Here is an 18,068-nt window from a genome sequence, read left to right as displayed (position 1 = left end):
GAATTGCCTTTTTCTATAGAAAAAGTTGACTGAATTGGTTTTTTCTATAGCAAAAGTTGGCTGAATTAACTTTTTCTATAGCAAACTTTGGCTGAATTGAATTTTTCTCTAGCAAAAGTTGGCTGAATTGACTATTTCTATAGCAAAAGTTAGCTGAATTGAATTTTTCCATAACAAAAGTTAGCTGAATTGACTTTTTCTATAGCAAAAGTTAGCTGAATTGAATTTTTTTATAGCAAAAGTTGGCTGAATTGACTTTTTCTATAGCAAAAGTTAGCTGAATTGAATTTTTCTATAGCAAATTTTGGCTGAATTGAATTTTTCTATAGCAAATTTTGGCTGAATTGACTTTTCCTACAGAAAAAGTTGGCTGGATTGACTTTTTCTATAGCAAAAGTTGGCTGAATTTACTTTTTCTATAGCAAGAGTTGGCTGAATTGACTTTTTCTATAGCAAAAGTTGGCTGAATTGACTTTTTCTGTACCAAAAGTTGGCTGAATTGACTATTTCGATAGCAAAAGTTGGCTGAATTGACTTTTTCTATAGCAAAAGTAGGCTGATTTGAATTTTTCTATAGCAAAAGTTGGCTAAATTGACTTTTTCTATAGCAAGAGTTGGCTGAATTGACTATTTCGATAGCAAAAGTTGGCTGAATTGACTTTTTCTATAGCAAAAGTAGGCTGATTTGAATTTTTCTATAGCAAAAGTTGGCTAAATTGACTTTTTCTATAGCAAGAGTTGGCTGAATTGACTTTTTCTATAGCAAAAGTAGGCTGATTTGAATTTTTCTATAGCAAAAGTTGGCTAAATTGACTTTTTCTATAGCAAGAGTTGGCTGAATTGACTTTTTCTATAGCAAAACTTGGCTGAATTGACTTTTTCTATAGCAAACGTTGGCTGAATTGACTTTTTCTATAGGATAAATTGGCCGAAGTGACTTTTTCTATAGAAAAAGTTGGCCGAAGTGACTTTTTCTATAGAAAAAGTTGGCCGAAGTGACTTTTTCTATAGAAAAAGTTGGCCGAAGTGACTTTTTCTATAGAAAAAGTTGGCCGAAGTGACTTTTTCTATAGAAAAAGTTGGCCGAAGTGACTTTTTCTATAGAAAAAGTTGGCCGAAGTGACTTTTTCTATAGAAAAAGTTGGCCGAAGTGACTTTTTCTATAGAAAAAGTTGGCCGAAGTGACTTTTTCTATAGAAAAAGTTGGCCGAAGTGACTTTTTCTATAGAAAAAGTTGGCCGAAGTGACTTTTTCTATAGAAAAAGTTGGCCGAAGTGACTTTTTCTATAGAAAAAGTTGGCCGAAGTGACTTTTTCTATAGAAAAAGTTGGCCGAAGTGACTTTTTCTATCAAAAAAATTTGCTGAATTGATGTTTTCTACAGAAAAAGTTGACAGAAAAGACTTTTTCAACAGAAAAGGTTTGTTGAATTGGCTTTTTCTATAAAAAAAAGTTTGCTTAATTTACTTTTTCTATAGAAAAAGTATGCTGAATTGTCTTTTTTCTATAGAAAAAGTATACTTAATTGACTATATCTATAGAAAAAGTAAGCTGAATTGATTTTTTCCAGGGAAAAAGTTTCGTTGAATTGACTTTTTTTATAGAAAAAGTTAGTTGAAATGACTTTCTATAGAAAAAGTTCTTTGAAATGACTTCTTATATAGAAAAAGTTAGTTGAAATGACTTTTTCTATGGAAAAAGTTCGTTGAAGTGACTTATCCAGCAGAAAAAGTTCGCTGAAATGACTTTTTCTATGGAAAAAGTTCGCTGAGTTGATCTATTACAGAAAAACTTCGCTGAATTTTACTTTTTCAAGAAAATAATCGCTGAATTGATTTTTCTACCTGAAAAATATCTAGAACTCACTATTATGTATATTGAAAAGGTTGGCTGAATTGATTTTTTATATAAAAAAAATACACTGAATTGATTTTTCTATAAAGTCGCGTTGCAATGATTTTTTTCCATAGAAAATGTTCGCTGAATTGACCTTTCCTATCCAAATGTTCGCTGAATTGACTTTTTCAATAGCAAAATTTCTTTGAATTGCTTTTTCTAGAGAAAATGTTCGCTGAATAGACTTTGTCTACAGAAAAAGTATGCTTAATTGACTTCTATAGGAAAGGTAAAGTGTGCTGAATTAATATTTCTATAGAGAATGTGTGCGTTCATGAATGCAGCAAAATGACACGTCTCTTTTTTGACAATGTCAGTGTTGCCACACATATTTACTTCATCTTTTTATGATATTGTAATTTTTTGCAATGTAAATACTGCATTTATCAAGTCAGCCAATATTGACATTTTTTATAGTAAAAGTTGCTGAATTGACTATTTCTACAGAAAAATCAAGCTGAATTGACTTTTCCATAGATAACGTCCGCTGAATAAAAAAGTGAGCTGAAAAAGACTGCTGAAATTGCTTTGTCTATAGAAAAAAGTATGCTGAATAGAGTTTTTCTGTTGAAAAAGTATGCTGTATACTTTTTCTATAGAAAATGTTCGCTGAATTGATTTTTTTTTCTATAGAAAATGTACTCTGAATCGACCCTTTCCCTACAAAAAGTACGCTGAATCGGCTTTTTCTCTACAAAAAGTTTGCTGAATTGACTTTTCTACAGAAAAATTTCGCTGAATTTACATTTTCAAGGAAAAAAGTTCGCTGAATTGAATTTTTCAATAGGAAAATAACGCTGGATTGCCTTTTTCAATATGAAAATTTACTTTTTCAATTGAAAAAGTTCGCTGAATTGACTTTTTCAATAGGGAAAGTTCGCTGAATTGACTTTGTCAATAGGGAAAGTTCGCTGAAATGATTTGTTCTATAGAAAAATATTTTGAATTGACATTTTTTATAGTAAAAGTTGCTGAATTGACTATTTCTACAGAAAAATCAAACTGAATTGACTTTTCCATAGATAACGTTCGCTGAATAAAAAAGTGAGCTGAAAAAGACTGCTGAAATTGCTTTGTCTATAGAAAAAAGTATGCTGAATAGAGTTTTTCTGTTGAAAAATGTTCGCTGAATCGACCTTATCCCTACAAAAAGTACGCTGAATCGGCTTTTTCTCTACAAAAAGTTCGCTGAATTGACTTTTTCTACAGAAAAATTTCGCTGAATTTACATTTTCAAGGAAAAAAGTTCGCTGAATTGAATTTTTCAATAGGAAAATAACGCTGGATTGCCTTTTTCAATATGAAAATTTACTTTTTCAATCGGAAAAGTTCGCTGAATTGACTTTTTCAATAGGGAAAGTTGTTACGACCCCATAGAAGCTAGGTTGGTCTGCCGGCTGCTCTACCTGGACCTCAGGGCGGTTCTCAACCCGCCATTCCCAGCCAAAAGGTCTAACAAAACGATAATGAACAAACACAATTACACTACACAACTATCACATGACATACACGGGGATATTCTTTAGGATGTGGGTCCTTGCTGTTCGGACCCCCCACTTGCCCTCCCAACCATGATCCTCATCTCCACATATCAATCTTCACGGGATCCCACTACTCTTCCTAGAACATGCCTTCCTTCAATCAACCGTCACCTTCCCCCCCAATATGAACACACTTACTCCATATTCATTTTTATCATGATTCTCTTAAAACATATTTTATTGGTAATATAAATGGGAAATTAAAATCAAGTTAATTCGAAATGACAATCTTTGAGAGTCAATATAAAAATATGAGCAAACATTAAATCGTAAAAAAAAGGTTACATTAACAAAAAAAAAAATCCTAACTAGGTTAAGAAAAGACTAGCTGGATAGGGTATACGGCTTCTCTTACAGCCAACTCTTTCTACATCAGATACGGTTCCTACCTAAATGAGCTCACTTAGATGGTCAACCTATTTGGACCTAATGGGTCCCATATGATATTCAAAAATTACCCTTCCCTATACTGTCTGTCTTTACCTTCACAGTGATATCTCAATATGAATAATAGATTCAAAAATTTGTCAAATTGGATAAAATATTAATATTAAAAAAAAAATTAAACAAATATAAAAATAACAAACAAAATAAAATAAGATATTAATAAGTACATATAAAATACGGCGAAAAACGTTTTTTTCTTTTTGCCAAAATTATTTGTCAGCGCCTAGTTGCCGACTACACAATTTAAACTATTATAATGGTGGATATTGGTTATGTCAGTTTATGATGGTTAGATAATAGTATACAACTTTTCCCAAACTGACCGAATTATCTTGAAATGGTTGGAGTCACAACTGCCATTAGTCAGCAGCTGATAGTCAGGGAACACTTTTTCCAATAACAGGGCGTCTCATATATTCAAACTTCTTAGCCGTAATGTCTGTCGCTCAACGCTTGAGGGCTGGACGGCCGTTTAAAAAAAGACTGACTTGTTTTTCAAACTTTTAAGGATAATTGATGCTATCACTGACTGGTTATATTGGTCTAGCAATTAATATTTGATTCTTTACGTCCTACCTGGACACAGAAAGCTCTTTGAATTTGCTGAACGTATCACTGTTTCGGCTCACTTTGCTCCTCGGTGGTCTTGCTTACCGATTTCTTATAGAGCCTGCCTCCTATGTGCCACAATATTCGCTCAGTGTCGAATCCTATGAACAAAATACTAGACTTTAGTCACATCATTCTTTAATCAACACAGCACTTGTAAGATAATTATCATCATTGTTCACTTACTTTTTTTATATGAAGCAACAACTTATATTTAAAAAAATAAAGCACTGAACAGTATGACGTGTTAAAAATGATATAATTATCCACACTATTTAGGAAAATACGTCCAGACACGAGTTTCTTCACAACCAATATGGCTGTTTTCCACTCTTTCCCCCTTTTTATATGAACCATTTCCCAACATAATTTCATTAGAAATATTCCCATATTAAATATGGCTAATTTTCTGTACCAGTCGTCCTTTTTCTACTCATGAAAAGTTGTTACTTTTCGAAATCCATTCCTAAAAAAATTAATTTGGAGATGGTATGTAACATATGTAAGTAACTACCTCTTACTGTACAATGGTGTAACATCGGCCACCTTATTGACAATCCAACTGTTATATGACAGCTGTCATCAACATACCACCACCACTCATAACAACACGTCTGATTTATTAAAGCCTTCGGACAGACAAGAAATATATTTGTTTTTATTCGTAAAAAAACTATTTTTGGGAAGAATATCGAGTTCCTGGGACAGAACATTAAGGAAGCTTCATGGATATGATGGACAATGAATCTCATACTATTTATTTCAACGAAATCCTGCTTTGTTTTCTGGCGTGAACATAGTAGTGTGTGTGCTTGTGTGTGCAATGTTTATTTTTCTTTGCCTTTTGCATTGTAGGCGAGAAGAAACATTCACAATAAACAGCTGGTAAGGTTGATTAAACATTGATGAAGCAATGTTTGTTCTTTTTTAACTTTATTATTATTTCTGTCTATCCAGGTCTGTAGCTGGTCCCCTGTTTGTTCTCCTAATTTTACCGAATATAATTCTCCCCTCTCGGTACCAGATAAAACACCATCTTCCATGTCACCGGGTGAAGGGTCTGTTCAAGTGGATTGATAGGATTTTTCCTCCGGGCCAACCGCAACAAAGTTCGCTGAAATGACGTTTTCAATAGGAAAAGTACGCTGAAATGATTCGTTCTATAGAAAAATATTTTGAATTGACATTTTTTATAGTAAAAGTTGCTGAATTGACTATTTCTATAGAAAAATCAAGCTGAATTGACTTTTCCATAGATAACGTTCGCTGAATAAAAAAGTGAGCTGAAAAAGACTGCTGAAATTGCTTTGTCTATAGAAAAAGTATGCTGAATAGAGTTTTTCTGTTGAAAAAGTATGCGGTATACTTTTTCTATAGAAAATGTTCGCTGAATTGATTTTTTTCTATAGAAAATGTTCGCTGAATCGACATTTTCCCTACAAAAAGTACGCTGAATCGGCTTTTTCTGTACGAAAAGTTTGCTGAATTGACTTTTTCTACAGAAAAATTTCGCTGAATTTACATTTTCAAGAAAAAAAGTTCGCTGAATTGAATTTTTCAATAGGAAAATAACGCTGGATTGCCTTTTTCAATATGAAAATTTACTTTTTCAATCGGAAAAGTTCGCTGAGATGACTTTTTCAAAAGGAAAAGTACGCTGAAATGATTTGTTCTATAGAAAAATATTTTGAATTGACATTTTCTATAGAAAAAGTATGCTGAATTGACTATTTCTACAGAAAAATCAAGCTGAATTGACTTTTCCACAGATAACGTTCGCTGAATAAAAAAGTGAGCTGAAAAAGACTGCTGAAATTGCTTTGTCTATAGAAAAAAGTATGCTGAATAGAGTTTTTCTGTTGAAAAAGTATGCTGTATACTTTTTTTTTTATAGAAAATGTTCGCTGAATTGATTTTTTTCTATAGAAAATGTACTCTGAATCGACCTTTTCCCTACAAAAAGTACGCTGAATCGGCTTTTTCTCTACAAAAAGTTCGCTGAATTGACTTTTTCTACAGAAAAATTTCGCTGAATTTACATTTTCAAGGAAAAAAGTTCGCTGAATTGAATTTTTCAATAGGAAAATAACGCTGGATTGCCTTTTTCAATATGAAAATTTACTTTTTCAATCGGAAAAGTTCGCTGAATTGACTTTTTCAATAGGGAAAGTTCGCTGAAATGACTTTTTCAACAGGAAAAGTACGCTGAAATGATTTGTTCTATAGAAAAATAGTTTGAATTGACATTTTCTGTAGAAAAAGTATGCTGAATTGACTATTTCTACAGAAAAATCAAGCTGAATTGACTTTTCCATAGATAACGTCCGCTGAATAAAAAAGTGAGCTGAAAAAGACTGCTGAAATTGCTTTGTCTATAGAAAAAAGTATGCTGAATAGAGTTTTTCTGTTGAAAAAGTATGCTGTATACTGTTTCTATAGAAAATGTTCGCTGAATTGATTTTTTTCTATAGAAAATGTACTCTGAATCGACATTTTCCCTACAAAAAGTACGCTGAATCGGCTTTTTCTCTACAAAAAGTTTGCTGAATTGACTTTTTCTACAGAAAAATTTCGCTGAATTTACATTTTCAAGGAAAAAAGTTCGCTGAATTGAATTTTTCAATAGGAAAATAACGCTGGATTGCCTTTTTCAATATGAAAATTTACTTTTTCAATCGGAAAAGTTCGCTGAATTGACTCTTTCAATAGGGAAAGTTCGCTGAAATGACTTTTTCAACAGGAAAAGTACGCTGAAATGATTTGTTCTATAGAAAAATAGTTTGAATTGACATTTTTTATAGAAAAAGTTGCTGAATTGACTATTTCTACAGAAAAATCAAGCTGAATTGACTTTTCCATAGATAACGTCCGCTGAATAAAAAAGTGAGCTGAAAAAGACTGCTGAAATTGCTTTGTCTATAGAAAAAAAGTATGCTGAATAGAGTTTTTCTGTTGAAAAAGTATGCTGTATACTTTTTCTATAGAAAATGTTAGCTGAATTGATTTTTTTCTATAGAAAATGTTCGCTGAATCGGCTTTTTCCCTACAAAAAGTACGCTGAATTGGCTTTTTCTCTACAAAAAGTTCGCTGAATTGACTTTTTCTACAGAAAAATTTCTCTGAATTTACATTTTCAAGGAAAAAAGTTCGCTGAATTGAATTTTTCAATAGGAAAATAACGCTAGATTGCCTTTTTCAATATGAAAATGTACTTTTTCAATCGGAAAAGTTCGCTGAATTGACTTTTTCAATAGGGAAAATTCGCTGAAATGACTTTTTCGAGAGGAAAAGTACGCTGAAATGATTTGTTCTATAGAAAAATATTTTGAATTGACATTTTCTATAGAAAAAGTATGCTGAATTGACGTTTTCGCAAAATTGAGTTTTTCTGTAGAAAAAGTTCGTTGGGCCCTATAACTTACCACAAAACAGCCGATTGTATAGTAAGAGATCAAAAAATTTTCTTTGCCTTGTCGCATTAGGTAATTAACGTTAGATGTTTATCTTTGTTTATTCTTTTTTTTTTAATATTTTGATTCATGATTATCTTATCACCGATGTCATCATCGGTGACAGTAATCGACGGCGTTTTTGTAAAAAGACTTGCACCTTACCTTTTGCTATCTCCCTCCATACCATCTAGGGAGAAATTTTAAGATAACATCCCCCATTTGGGAACTACGACGAGTCCTTCAAATATTTCATAGTATTATATTTAAGAAAATACCACACCTTTGGCAACTCCTAGCTAGTAGTTTTGAAAGAATTCCCTTATTTTATGTGGCTTATAATAAAACAAATACACAGGAGGTTTAAATACAAATACACAATAGATTTATTGGTTTGTTTTTATATTTCAAAAATCATAAAGCAATTGTAGGATTGATTTTGTTTTACAAAAAAATTTAAGGCCGCATACTTAAAAAAAATATATAAATAAAAGTTTCTTGTTCTTCTTTTGATATCAAGAAATTTTAAGTACATATGCTTGGAGACATCATGGATTGAGCAAGATATCAAGTATACAAATAACTTAAATTCTAGGATGATAATGATAACTCTTTCTGTGGGCAAAGGGCAAAGTGGTTGGTGGTGGGGATTAAATACATATGTATATCATATATTTCAAATGAAAATATGAACATAGTGACAAGGAAATATTGATGGGATAATGGATGAGTATTATTTAACTATGATGGGCGCAATAATGGATAATAGTTTACAACAATTTTTTAAATATTAAAATGTAATAAAATGAATCAAAACAAAAATGTATGTTTTATAAAGAAAAATAAAAAAAATCACAATAGGGTTTTTTCGCATAGGAAAGATTTGTGGTTTCCATCCATTCTTGCATGGGGCGGTTAGTAGTAGTAAAGTAATAATAAATTTAAACCTTACAACTAGACTTATTTCTAGCAAAAAAATACAATTGATTTGATCTCTACAAAATTTTTTAAAATTAAAATACTTTTTTGTGTATGGGGGGTTGTTGGCGGTTAGCAACAAAGAATTCATTCGTTTGAGAAAACGTAAAGAAACTTACAAAATATAGATTTTAAAGCTTCACTGAGAACGAATGAAGTTTTGTTTGTTTTAACTAAGGGAAATTTTGGGGATACTACAGCTATTCAAAAGTATGGACGTTTCATAGGAGATTACATGTATTGTTATTGTAAATAGCTTTTATTTGTATTTTAGTAGGAAAATATATATTCGCTTAGGAAGCCAGCTCTCTGTTTTAAATAGTTTCTTCAAATTAATTCAACTTTGTTCAATTTTCTCTTTTTATTGTTGGTTAACTTAATTTAAACACTTAAAACACATAATTTATTTTCAGTTCTTGTCACAAAGAAAAACAACAGCAATGTGTTTGATTGACTTCCAAAATGTCCCAAATCTGATTAGGTTAAGGTAGGGAAGAAAAAAATGTGTAAGAGGCCAAGGTTTTAGTGGGATTAAACAATCCAAACAAAGCGTCTTCAAAGGGCCAACAGTTTAATGCGAATTATGGAGGTTTTCGATTTATAGGAGTACGAATTATGGCGGGAACTTCGCTCGGGGAATACTGTATTTTAGGTTAGAATGTATAAATCCACCTCAACAACTATTTAAAAGAAAGGAAGAGAGGGATGGGAGGGGAGCATGCTGAGCATTTCCCAAAAAAAAGTCAACAAATTTAGACTGCATCATTTGTTTCCATTTTGGAAGTCAGAGTTCCACTTTTGTGTTATTACATCTTTCTTATTGTTGTTGCTGTTGTTGGCCAAATATATTCAAATCCTGTTGCGTAACATACCCAGAAATTAAACCACCCATAGTTGATGTGGTTTTGGGACCCTCAGCTGCTGTTTGATTTATTATATCATGGTGAAGGACCGGCGGCTGCGGCGCTGTATTTCCTCCTTGCGCATCTATTCTTCTGTTAACAGGATTTTGTATTTGTTGTAATTTAGCCAAATCATCCAAAGTGGTATAACCACTTACAAACGGACTTGGGTTTGTTTCATTTGTGGCCGTTTGCTGCTGGGAAGGATTATTATTAAAGAATTTTTGTAAATCTTGGGCCATTACATAGCCTGATGTAGTTGGGAGCGGTGGTGCTGCTGCTTCGGCCACTACTGGTTGTAATGCCTGCAAACTTTGTACTGATATATAACCACCATTTGTATTGGCCATGTTGCCGCCAACTGGGTGCATTTTATTTTCCTCAAAATCTTGCCAGGGTTGTAACAGTGCCGATTGTTTGATATAACCGCTATCATTGGTCAAGGGGGTGTGTTCAATATCTGAATGTGCGGCCATAGATTCTGAATCATCTGTACTATCAACCAAAGAATCCACAGATGAGGATATATCCGCCTCTTTTGGTTCCCCGTTTTCAGCCGTTTTGTTATCGTTACCATCACTAACACCACCACCACACCGTTCACCACCCGCTCCCAAATAACCCGAATCATTACCCAAAGAGGCCAATAGATGATGATGTTCATTACGGAAATTATATTCGTGCATGCGTCCTGCACTCAGCCATTCAGCGTCTTTGCTAGCCAAATTGCAAGACTTTTCCATTTCAGGATTATTAAAATCAGGACCCATACCATTGCCGGGAAATGCGCCACCATTATCTTTTGTAAAATAACTTTCCAGACCAGCCGGCAAAGTACAATTGATATTGGCCATTTTATTGTATTTTTTACGGGCCATATACAAGGCGGCCATAACACCCAATGACATGGCTATCACCACCAAGGCAATGGTTGTTATTTTACCTAAACGACCTGTGGAACAGGAATATATGGCCGATGTTTGATATGGTGATTTGTAAAGATGATATATGGACCTATTGAAATATCGCTCAATTTGATTTAGCTTTTCTCTGCTCATCTGTCCACTGGGGGCTTTACATGTTAAATCTTCATTATCATCGTAATGATCAGCATCAACATCATGGCGATAATATGGCTCCATTGTGGTTGTCAGAAAAGCTGCCTCATCAATTTCATGCAATAGGGCGGCATTTACCGCTCGTACCTCAACAATAGTTTTATATTCAACACCAATACAAGGTGGCTCTTGGAAGGTACATGAACTCTCCCCACCCAAAATAATACTTGTCTTTTCCCTTACCACATCATCGTAACGCTTCTGAGTAACCAAAACTTCATAGAACTCCAGACGACCATTGGGTTTCAGAGGTTTATTCCATTGTATCATGTTGGCATTATTCGAGGTGGAGGCTTGACCCGGCGGGGAAGGAGCTGAAAGGAAGACAAGGTGAAGGTGATTCCTTGAAAAATATTTAAAAATTCTTAAACTAAGATATTTAAAAAATCCACCTCATCTTTGAACGATTTTTTATTCAAAAATATTCTTAGGTCAATTTTTCAGCTATTTGACGGTATTTAATTCAAAAATATTCTTTGGTCGGTTTTTTATTCAAAAATATTTTTGGTCGTTTTTTTTTTGTCTCTCTGCTATTAAAACTTAAAGGAGAGAGTGAGAAATCTGGAGTTGATATTCATGATCGGTCTGATTATTTAAAATTCCACGTTTTTGGTCGCTTTCTTACTAAAAATTTTCTTTAATAAATCCACATTTTTGGTCGCTTCCTTACTAAAAATTTTCTTTAATAAATCCACATTTTTAGTCGCTTTCTTACTAAAAATTTTCTTTAATAAATCCAAGGTTTTGGTCGCTTTCTTACTAAAAATATTCTTTAATAAATCCACGTTTTTGGTCGCTTTCTTACTAAAAATTTCCTACTAAAAATTTTCTTTAATAAATCCAAGGTTTTGGTCGCTTTCTTACTAAAAATTTTCTTTAATAAATCCACGTTTTTGGTGGCTTTCTAACTAAAAATTTTCTTTAATAAATCTACGTTTTTGGTCGCTTTCTTACTAAAAATTTTCTTTAATAAATCCAAGTTTTTGGTCGGTTTCTTACTAAAAATTTTCTTTAATAAATCCACGTTTTTGGTCGGTTTCTTACTAAAAATGTTCTTTAATAAATCCACGTTTTTGGTCGAAAATTTTCTTTAATAAATCCACGTTTTTGGTCGAAAATTTTCTTTAATAAATCCACGTTTTTGGTCGGTTTCTTACTAAAAATTTTCTTTAATAAATCCACGTTTTTGGTCGAAAATTTTCTTTAATAAATCCACGTTTTTGGTCGGTTTCTTACTAAAAATTTTCTTTAATAAATCCACGTTTTTGGTAGCTTTCTTACTAAAAATTTTCTTTAATAAATCCACGTTTTTGGTCGGTTTCTTACTAAAAATTTTCTTTAATAAATCCACGTTTTTGGTCGGTTTCTTACTAAAAATTTTCTTTAATAAATCCACGTTTTTGGTCGCTTTCTTACTAAAAATTTTCTTTAATAAATCCACGTTTTTGGTCGCTTTCTTACTAAAAATTTTCTTTAATAAATCAACGTTTTTGGTCGCGTTCTTACTAAAAATTTTCTTTAATAAATCCAAGTTTTTGGTCGCTTTCTTACTAAAAATTTTCTTTAATAAATCCACGTTTTTGGTCGCTTTCTTACTAAAAATTTTCTTTAATAAATCCACGTTTTTGGTCGCTTTCTTACTAAAAATTTTCTTTAATAAATCCACGTTTTTGGTCACTTTCTTACTAAAAATTTTCTTTAATAAATCCACGTTTTTGGTCGCTTTCTTACTAAAAATTCTCTTTAATAAATCCACGTTTTTGGTCGCTTTCTTACTAAAAATTTTCTTTAATAAATCCACGTTTTTGGTCGCTTTCTTACTAAAAATTTTCTTTAATAAATCCACGTTTTTGGTCGGTTTCTTACTAAACATTTTCTTTAATAAATCCACGTTTTTGGTCGCTTTCTTACTAAAAATTTTCTTTAATAAATCCACGTTTTTGGTCGCTTTCTTACTAAAAATTTTCTTTAATAAATCCACGTTTTTGGTCGCTTTCTTACTAAAAATTTTCTTTAGTAAATCCACGTTTTGGTCGCTTTCTTACTAAAAATTTTCTTTAATAAATCCACGTTTTTGGTCGCTTTCTTACTAAAAATATTCTTTAATAAATCCACGTTTTTGGTCGGTTTCTTACTAAAAATGTTCTTTAATAAATCCACGTTTTTGGTCGGTTTCTTACTAAAAATTTTCTTTAATAAATCAACGTTTTTGGTCGGTTTCTTACTAAAAATTTTCTTTAATAAAACCACGTTTTTGGTCGCTTTCTTACTAAAAATTTTCCTTAATAAATCCACGTTTTTGGTCGCTTTCTAACTAAAAATTTTCTTTAATAAATCCACGATTTTGGTCGGTTTCTTACTAAAAATTTCTTTAATAAATCCACGTTTTTGGTCGCTTTCTTACTAAAAATTTTCTTTAATAAATCCACGTTTTTGGTCGGTTTCTTACTAAAAATTTTCTTTAATAATTCCACGATTTTGGTCGGTTTCTTACTAAAAATTTTCTTTAATAAAACCACGTTTGGGTTTTGTTTCTTACTAAAAATTGTCTTTAATAAATCCACGTTTTTGGTCGCTTTCTTACCAAAAATTTTCTTTAATAAATCCACGTATTTTTATAAAAAATCCACGATTTGTGGTCCATTTTTCATTCAAAAATATTCTTTACACTTTTTTTGACCAATATTTCATTGAAAAATATTTAGAATAAATTCACATTTTCCATTCAAAACATATTTCTTAAAAAAGCTACGTTTTTGGTCGATTTTTGGTCATGATTTAATAAATTACAAAACTAACAGCCTGTTTCACTATGTCGAACGAAAATGAAAAAGAAAGAAAAACCACTAAACTCGTGTATGATTTTTAAATTTTGTATTTGTTTTAAAGTAAACACAAAGTCAATATTGCCATAAAAACCAAAGTTTAGGTGTTTTTCGTTCGCAATAATTTTCTTTCGACATAGTGAACAAATCCTAAGTTTTTTGGCCGATATTTCATCAAAAAAATATACTTTAAAAATTCAAATTTTTTGTTCAATTTTTTGGTAAAAAATATTCTTTAAAAAAAAAAAAACACCATTTTGGTCGATTCTTTAATCAAAAGTTATTTAATTTAATTTTAATTAAAAGCAACGATTTTGCTCGATCTTTTATTCGAAAATTATTCTTTAAAAACTCCACGTTTTTTTGATAGATAAAAAACAAATTTTGGCCTATTTTTCATTCAAAATGTATTCTTAAAAAAAATTCAGTTTCTTTGCTAGATTTTTTATTCAAAAATTATTCTTTAAAAAATCCACGTTTTTTTGATAGATAAAAACAAATTTTGGCCTATTTTTCATTCAAAATGTATTCTTTAAAAAAATTCAGTTTCTTTGCTAGTTTTTTTATTCAAAAATTATTCTTTAAAAAATCCACGTTTTTTGATAGATAAAAAACAAATGTTGGCCTGTTTTTCATTCAAAATGTATTCTTAAAAAAAATTCAGTTTCTTTGCTAGATTTTTTATTAAAAAAAAAACTTTATAAAATTCGCATTTTTGGTCGATTTATAACGATTTGTAATTCATCAAAGATTCTTAAAAAAATCCATGATTTGGTCCATTTTTTCATTCAAAAAATATTCTTTAAAAAATTCACGTTTTTCTTTAAAAAAAAAAATCCACGTTTTTATCTATATTTCATTCAAAAAATATCCTTTAAAAATTCCACTCTTTTAGTCGATTTTTCATTCAAAATACATACATATATTGTCTAAATATCCCAAGTTTGTCACTCAAAAATTTTCTTGAAAAAAATCTACACTTATTGGTCTGAAAACCCTCGTTTTTTGTTTTGTTTACCCTTTAACAACCTCGCTAATTGTTCATTGTACTCACTCACCTCCAATTGCCGTTGTGAAATGTACATCATTACTGGTATCCGATATTTCCACTGTCTGGGCCAATACATAAACTTTATACGATGTGAAACTCTCCAAGTGTGTCAAGGCAAATTCCAGTGTTGTACCATTAACCTCAAACCGATCATTGTTTAACATAATAATATATTTTCGTATGTGGCCATTTTTTTGACTTGGCTCCAACCATTTAATCCAGGCACTATTTCTGGTAACATTAAAATATTTAAGATGTCGTGGCGGTGATGGTGCTCCTTCCAAGGTACGCATTAGTTGCGGATCACTTGGTTTACCAATTTTATTACGTGAAAACATATACATTGATACCTTATACATGGTGTAGGGCTTCAGTTTGTCGATGTTGTAAACTTTGTCGTTATTTCTTAAAGTCACCGTTTGTGGCTCATCTAAGCAGGTTGCATTTTCAGCTGGTACATTATCGGCCACTTCACAATATGTTAAATTGAAACCCAGCAATATGGAGGTACAAACTCTTTCGACCCGCCATTGTACTTTGATGCTGTTGCTCATGGAGGTTAGTTCGGGGTCAGCCTTAACTAAATCACTATTGACATCCATCGTACAGGCAGTCCAGTGTAGACCGGTGTTGAAATTGTCATAATTTGCGGAGATTGCCAAGTTAAGTGTGTGCTCCTCCAAGGCATTTTGTTTTTCTGTGGTAAAATTCAATTGCGAGGCGGGAACCTCTTTGAAATGCATTGATTCCTGCAAAAGGCAATGAAAAGGATTTTTAGGGAATGATCAAATATTGCAACATTGGGGGTTATTAACTTACCTTGCACTCATTGGGCAACGCCCGCTTGGGATAACACCAAAACACTGTGTAACTTTTGAGACCAGATGAATTTATGGGTCTAGACCAGGTAAGGGTATATGTACGATTATTGGCATGATAGACATTATTAATATCGTTGGGTGTATGAAGTTTGGGTGCCACTGTTTCAAATGAGTAAATAACAAGCCGACTGGTTTCCATGGAATCACCCACATGATTACGGCTACCAATTTCAAATTCATAATGTGATGATTTGCTCCAGGGAAACACAGCAAGATTGTGCTCCAGACGCAAGGGTTTTAAATCTCTGGAAATAAGAAAATTTTTATTTGAAAAATCATTCGGGTCATATAACCTCACATCAAATGCAAATTTTCACAGAAGTAGTCAATAAAGTGGATATAAGGCTCAGAAGCCATAAACGAACAAGATCTACATTTACAAAAGTTCACATAAACTCAATTCCAAATATTTTTTATATGGAAACAAGAAAAACAAATCCATACTTACATCAACTGACCATCCCTGCGCACCGAACGTATGGCATAGGTAAAATTGTCTCCATTATATTCATAGGTCGGTAGCTCTTCCCAATAGATGGTGACCATTGTTTCGGCAGAATTTATATAAAAACTACCAGCATCCATGCGTGGTGGTCTCTGTGGCTTACGAGCAGCGGTACGAAATGGAAACACCAATTGTTCGCTCCATTGGGCCTTGGAGTGCTTGACACGTACTCTCAACTTTAGTTCATAACGCCAATAGGCATAGGGTAAATTAGCTAGACGCAACTTCAATTCATTGTGATCGCGCACCGGCGCCTCTCCTCGAATCTCTGTACCATTTTCCGGTTGTATCAACACCTCCCATTGTAAACCTTTTGTACGATACTTTTCCCAATTGATCATTTGCCATGTCAAACGTATACCGTCTACGGAGACACTGTCAATGCGAATATTCTCTCCAGGTTTTGAGGGAATCATTACCTCGAAATTATTTATAGCAAAATATTGGATGAGGGGTTTATCATTGGCCCGCACCAAAGCATTCTTTGATTCAATAATAAAATGATAAAATTCTTGATTACGATCTTTTAGCGATATATTGCAAACCACCAAGCTGCGATCATCATAACTGCATACAGGTTGGAAAATATAATTCGGCATGTCATTGTAATAGGTAACATTGTAGGTGGTGAGAATGGGATTGGGTGGTTTGGTGAAATTACAGATCATATGATCGAAATCATAACTATTACAACTGAAATTTTTCACTGCCTTAGGGGGAGTGCCCACGAATACTTTCGCCTCCATTATGGCATCGGAACCACATTTACAACGATATTCGGTTTGTTGTTCACTAGCATTGCGTACCATATAAACAATACTGGAACTATTCTGTATGACAATATTTTCATGCGGCAGTACATAGTCCGTGCGGCCATTAACAAAATACAAACTTGTCGAGTTTTTTCCAGGAAAGGCATTGGGATTCATGTAGCAGGTAATATTAAAGGAGTCGCCTATAGCCGCTTCAATGGTAACCGGTTGGGTTTCTCCAGGATGATGATAGTGCATACGACCGCAGCACAATGATAAGCACCATGATAACATCAATATGACGATCAAATTGTCATCAAGATTAGTCATATTGTTATTGTTTGATAATCAAGTACTTCGATAGATTGTTCATTAAATTAAAGGGTTTTTAGTTTATCACTTTTCTAGTCCTTTTGTCCACCCAAAGAGCTTTAACCACTTGTCGTATACTGTATTTTTGGGTATTTCCAGCTAAAACCAGTTCATGTAGCTGTGTGTGATTTCAAATTCATTCCTAGAATCCGTTTAATTTTAGTGTATGTTTTTCTTGGAATTTGAATTTTCTTCACTTGATAATTTTGCAATTTTCTCCACAAATCTTTAACGATTTTTCATTTTTATGTTAAAATTAGATTCCTCACACAACATTACACGCATTTTATTGAGGTTTTATTGATAAATTTTAGAAATTACTTGTATATGTTGGGCACTTAAATTTGAATTCTTGGAATTTTGTTTTGCTTTGTGTGACTTGTTGTTGTTGTTGTCGCGTTTTGCTTGTCCGCTTGTTCTCGTCTTGACCGTACTCTTTCTCTCATGTGGTTGACTTGATTTGTTTTCATTTGTTGTAGGGATGACTAAGTCGACTTTCAATTAGTAGACTTTTTGGCTTAAAAAGTCGAAGAGTCGACTTTTCATTGTCGGTCATGGGGCTTATACATGATATGTTTTATACATGTTATGTATAGCAACTGTCACTGTTTTTCCGCGCATATGTAATTTCTTCTGCACAACAAAATTGTATATTTCATTCGTTTTCTTCATTTTGTTGTACAGTCGAGATGTATACCCGCATCACTTCGATTAGTAGAAATTTTTGTATAGTTCACACCATG

At 32.5% G+C, this 18,068-nt stretch overlaps 1 protein-coding gene and 1 long non-coding RNA gene across 2 annotated transcripts; one reads left to right on the top strand and one right to left on the bottom strand.

Annotated features, from left to right (window-relative positions):
* The first annotated feature begins 5,058 nt into the window (after nt 1-5,058).
* On the top strand, nt 5,059-5,602 carry LOC141400178 (uncharacterized). Its single transcript, XR_012412097.1, has 2 exons — nt 5,059-5,377; nt 5,450-5,602. It is a non-coding gene; the product is annotated as an uncharacterized lncRNA (long non-coding RNA).
* Nucleotides 5,603-8,303: 2,701 nt separating this feature from the next.
* dome (cytokine receptor domeless) lies at nt 8,304-17,808 on the bottom strand. The gene is made up of 4 exons (XM_073979628.1): nt 16,145-17,808; nt 15,635-15,941; nt 14,823-15,564; nt 8,304-11,253 (listed from the first exon to the last, which is right to left on the bottom strand). Exons 1-4 carry the CDS (start codon nt 17,281-17,283, stop codon nt 9,737-9,739), a joined length of 3,705 nt encoding a protein of 1,234 aa, XP_073835729.1. The 5' UTR covers nt 17,284-17,808; the 3' UTR covers nt 8,304-9,736.
* Between the last annotated feature and the right edge of the window lie 260 nt (nt 17,809-18,068).

The sequence above is a fragment of the Musca autumnalis genome, unplaced genomic scaffold (assembly GCF_047663935.1).
Source record: "Musca autumnalis isolate F117 unplaced genomic scaffold, ASM4766393v1 scaffold_3, whole genome shotgun sequence".
Lineage (NCBI taxonomy): Eukaryota > Metazoa > Arthropoda > Insecta > Diptera > Muscidae > Musca > Musca autumnalis.
This window is presented reverse-complemented; position numbering and strand designations above follow the sequence as displayed.

Coding starts and splice junctions, on each gene's coding strand:
- dome (XM_073979628.1), bottom strand. CDS start 17,283: ATGACTAATCTTGATGACAATTTGATCGTCATATTGATGTTATCATGG. Junction 15,942..16,144: donor CGCAGGGATGGTCAGTTGAT/GTAAGTATGGAT, acceptor TCTTATTTCCAG/AGATTTAAAACCCTTGCGTC. Junction 15,565..15,634: donor CGTTGCCCAATGAGTGCAAG/GTAAGTTAATAA, acceptor TGCCTTTTGCAG/GAATCAATGCATTTCAAAGA.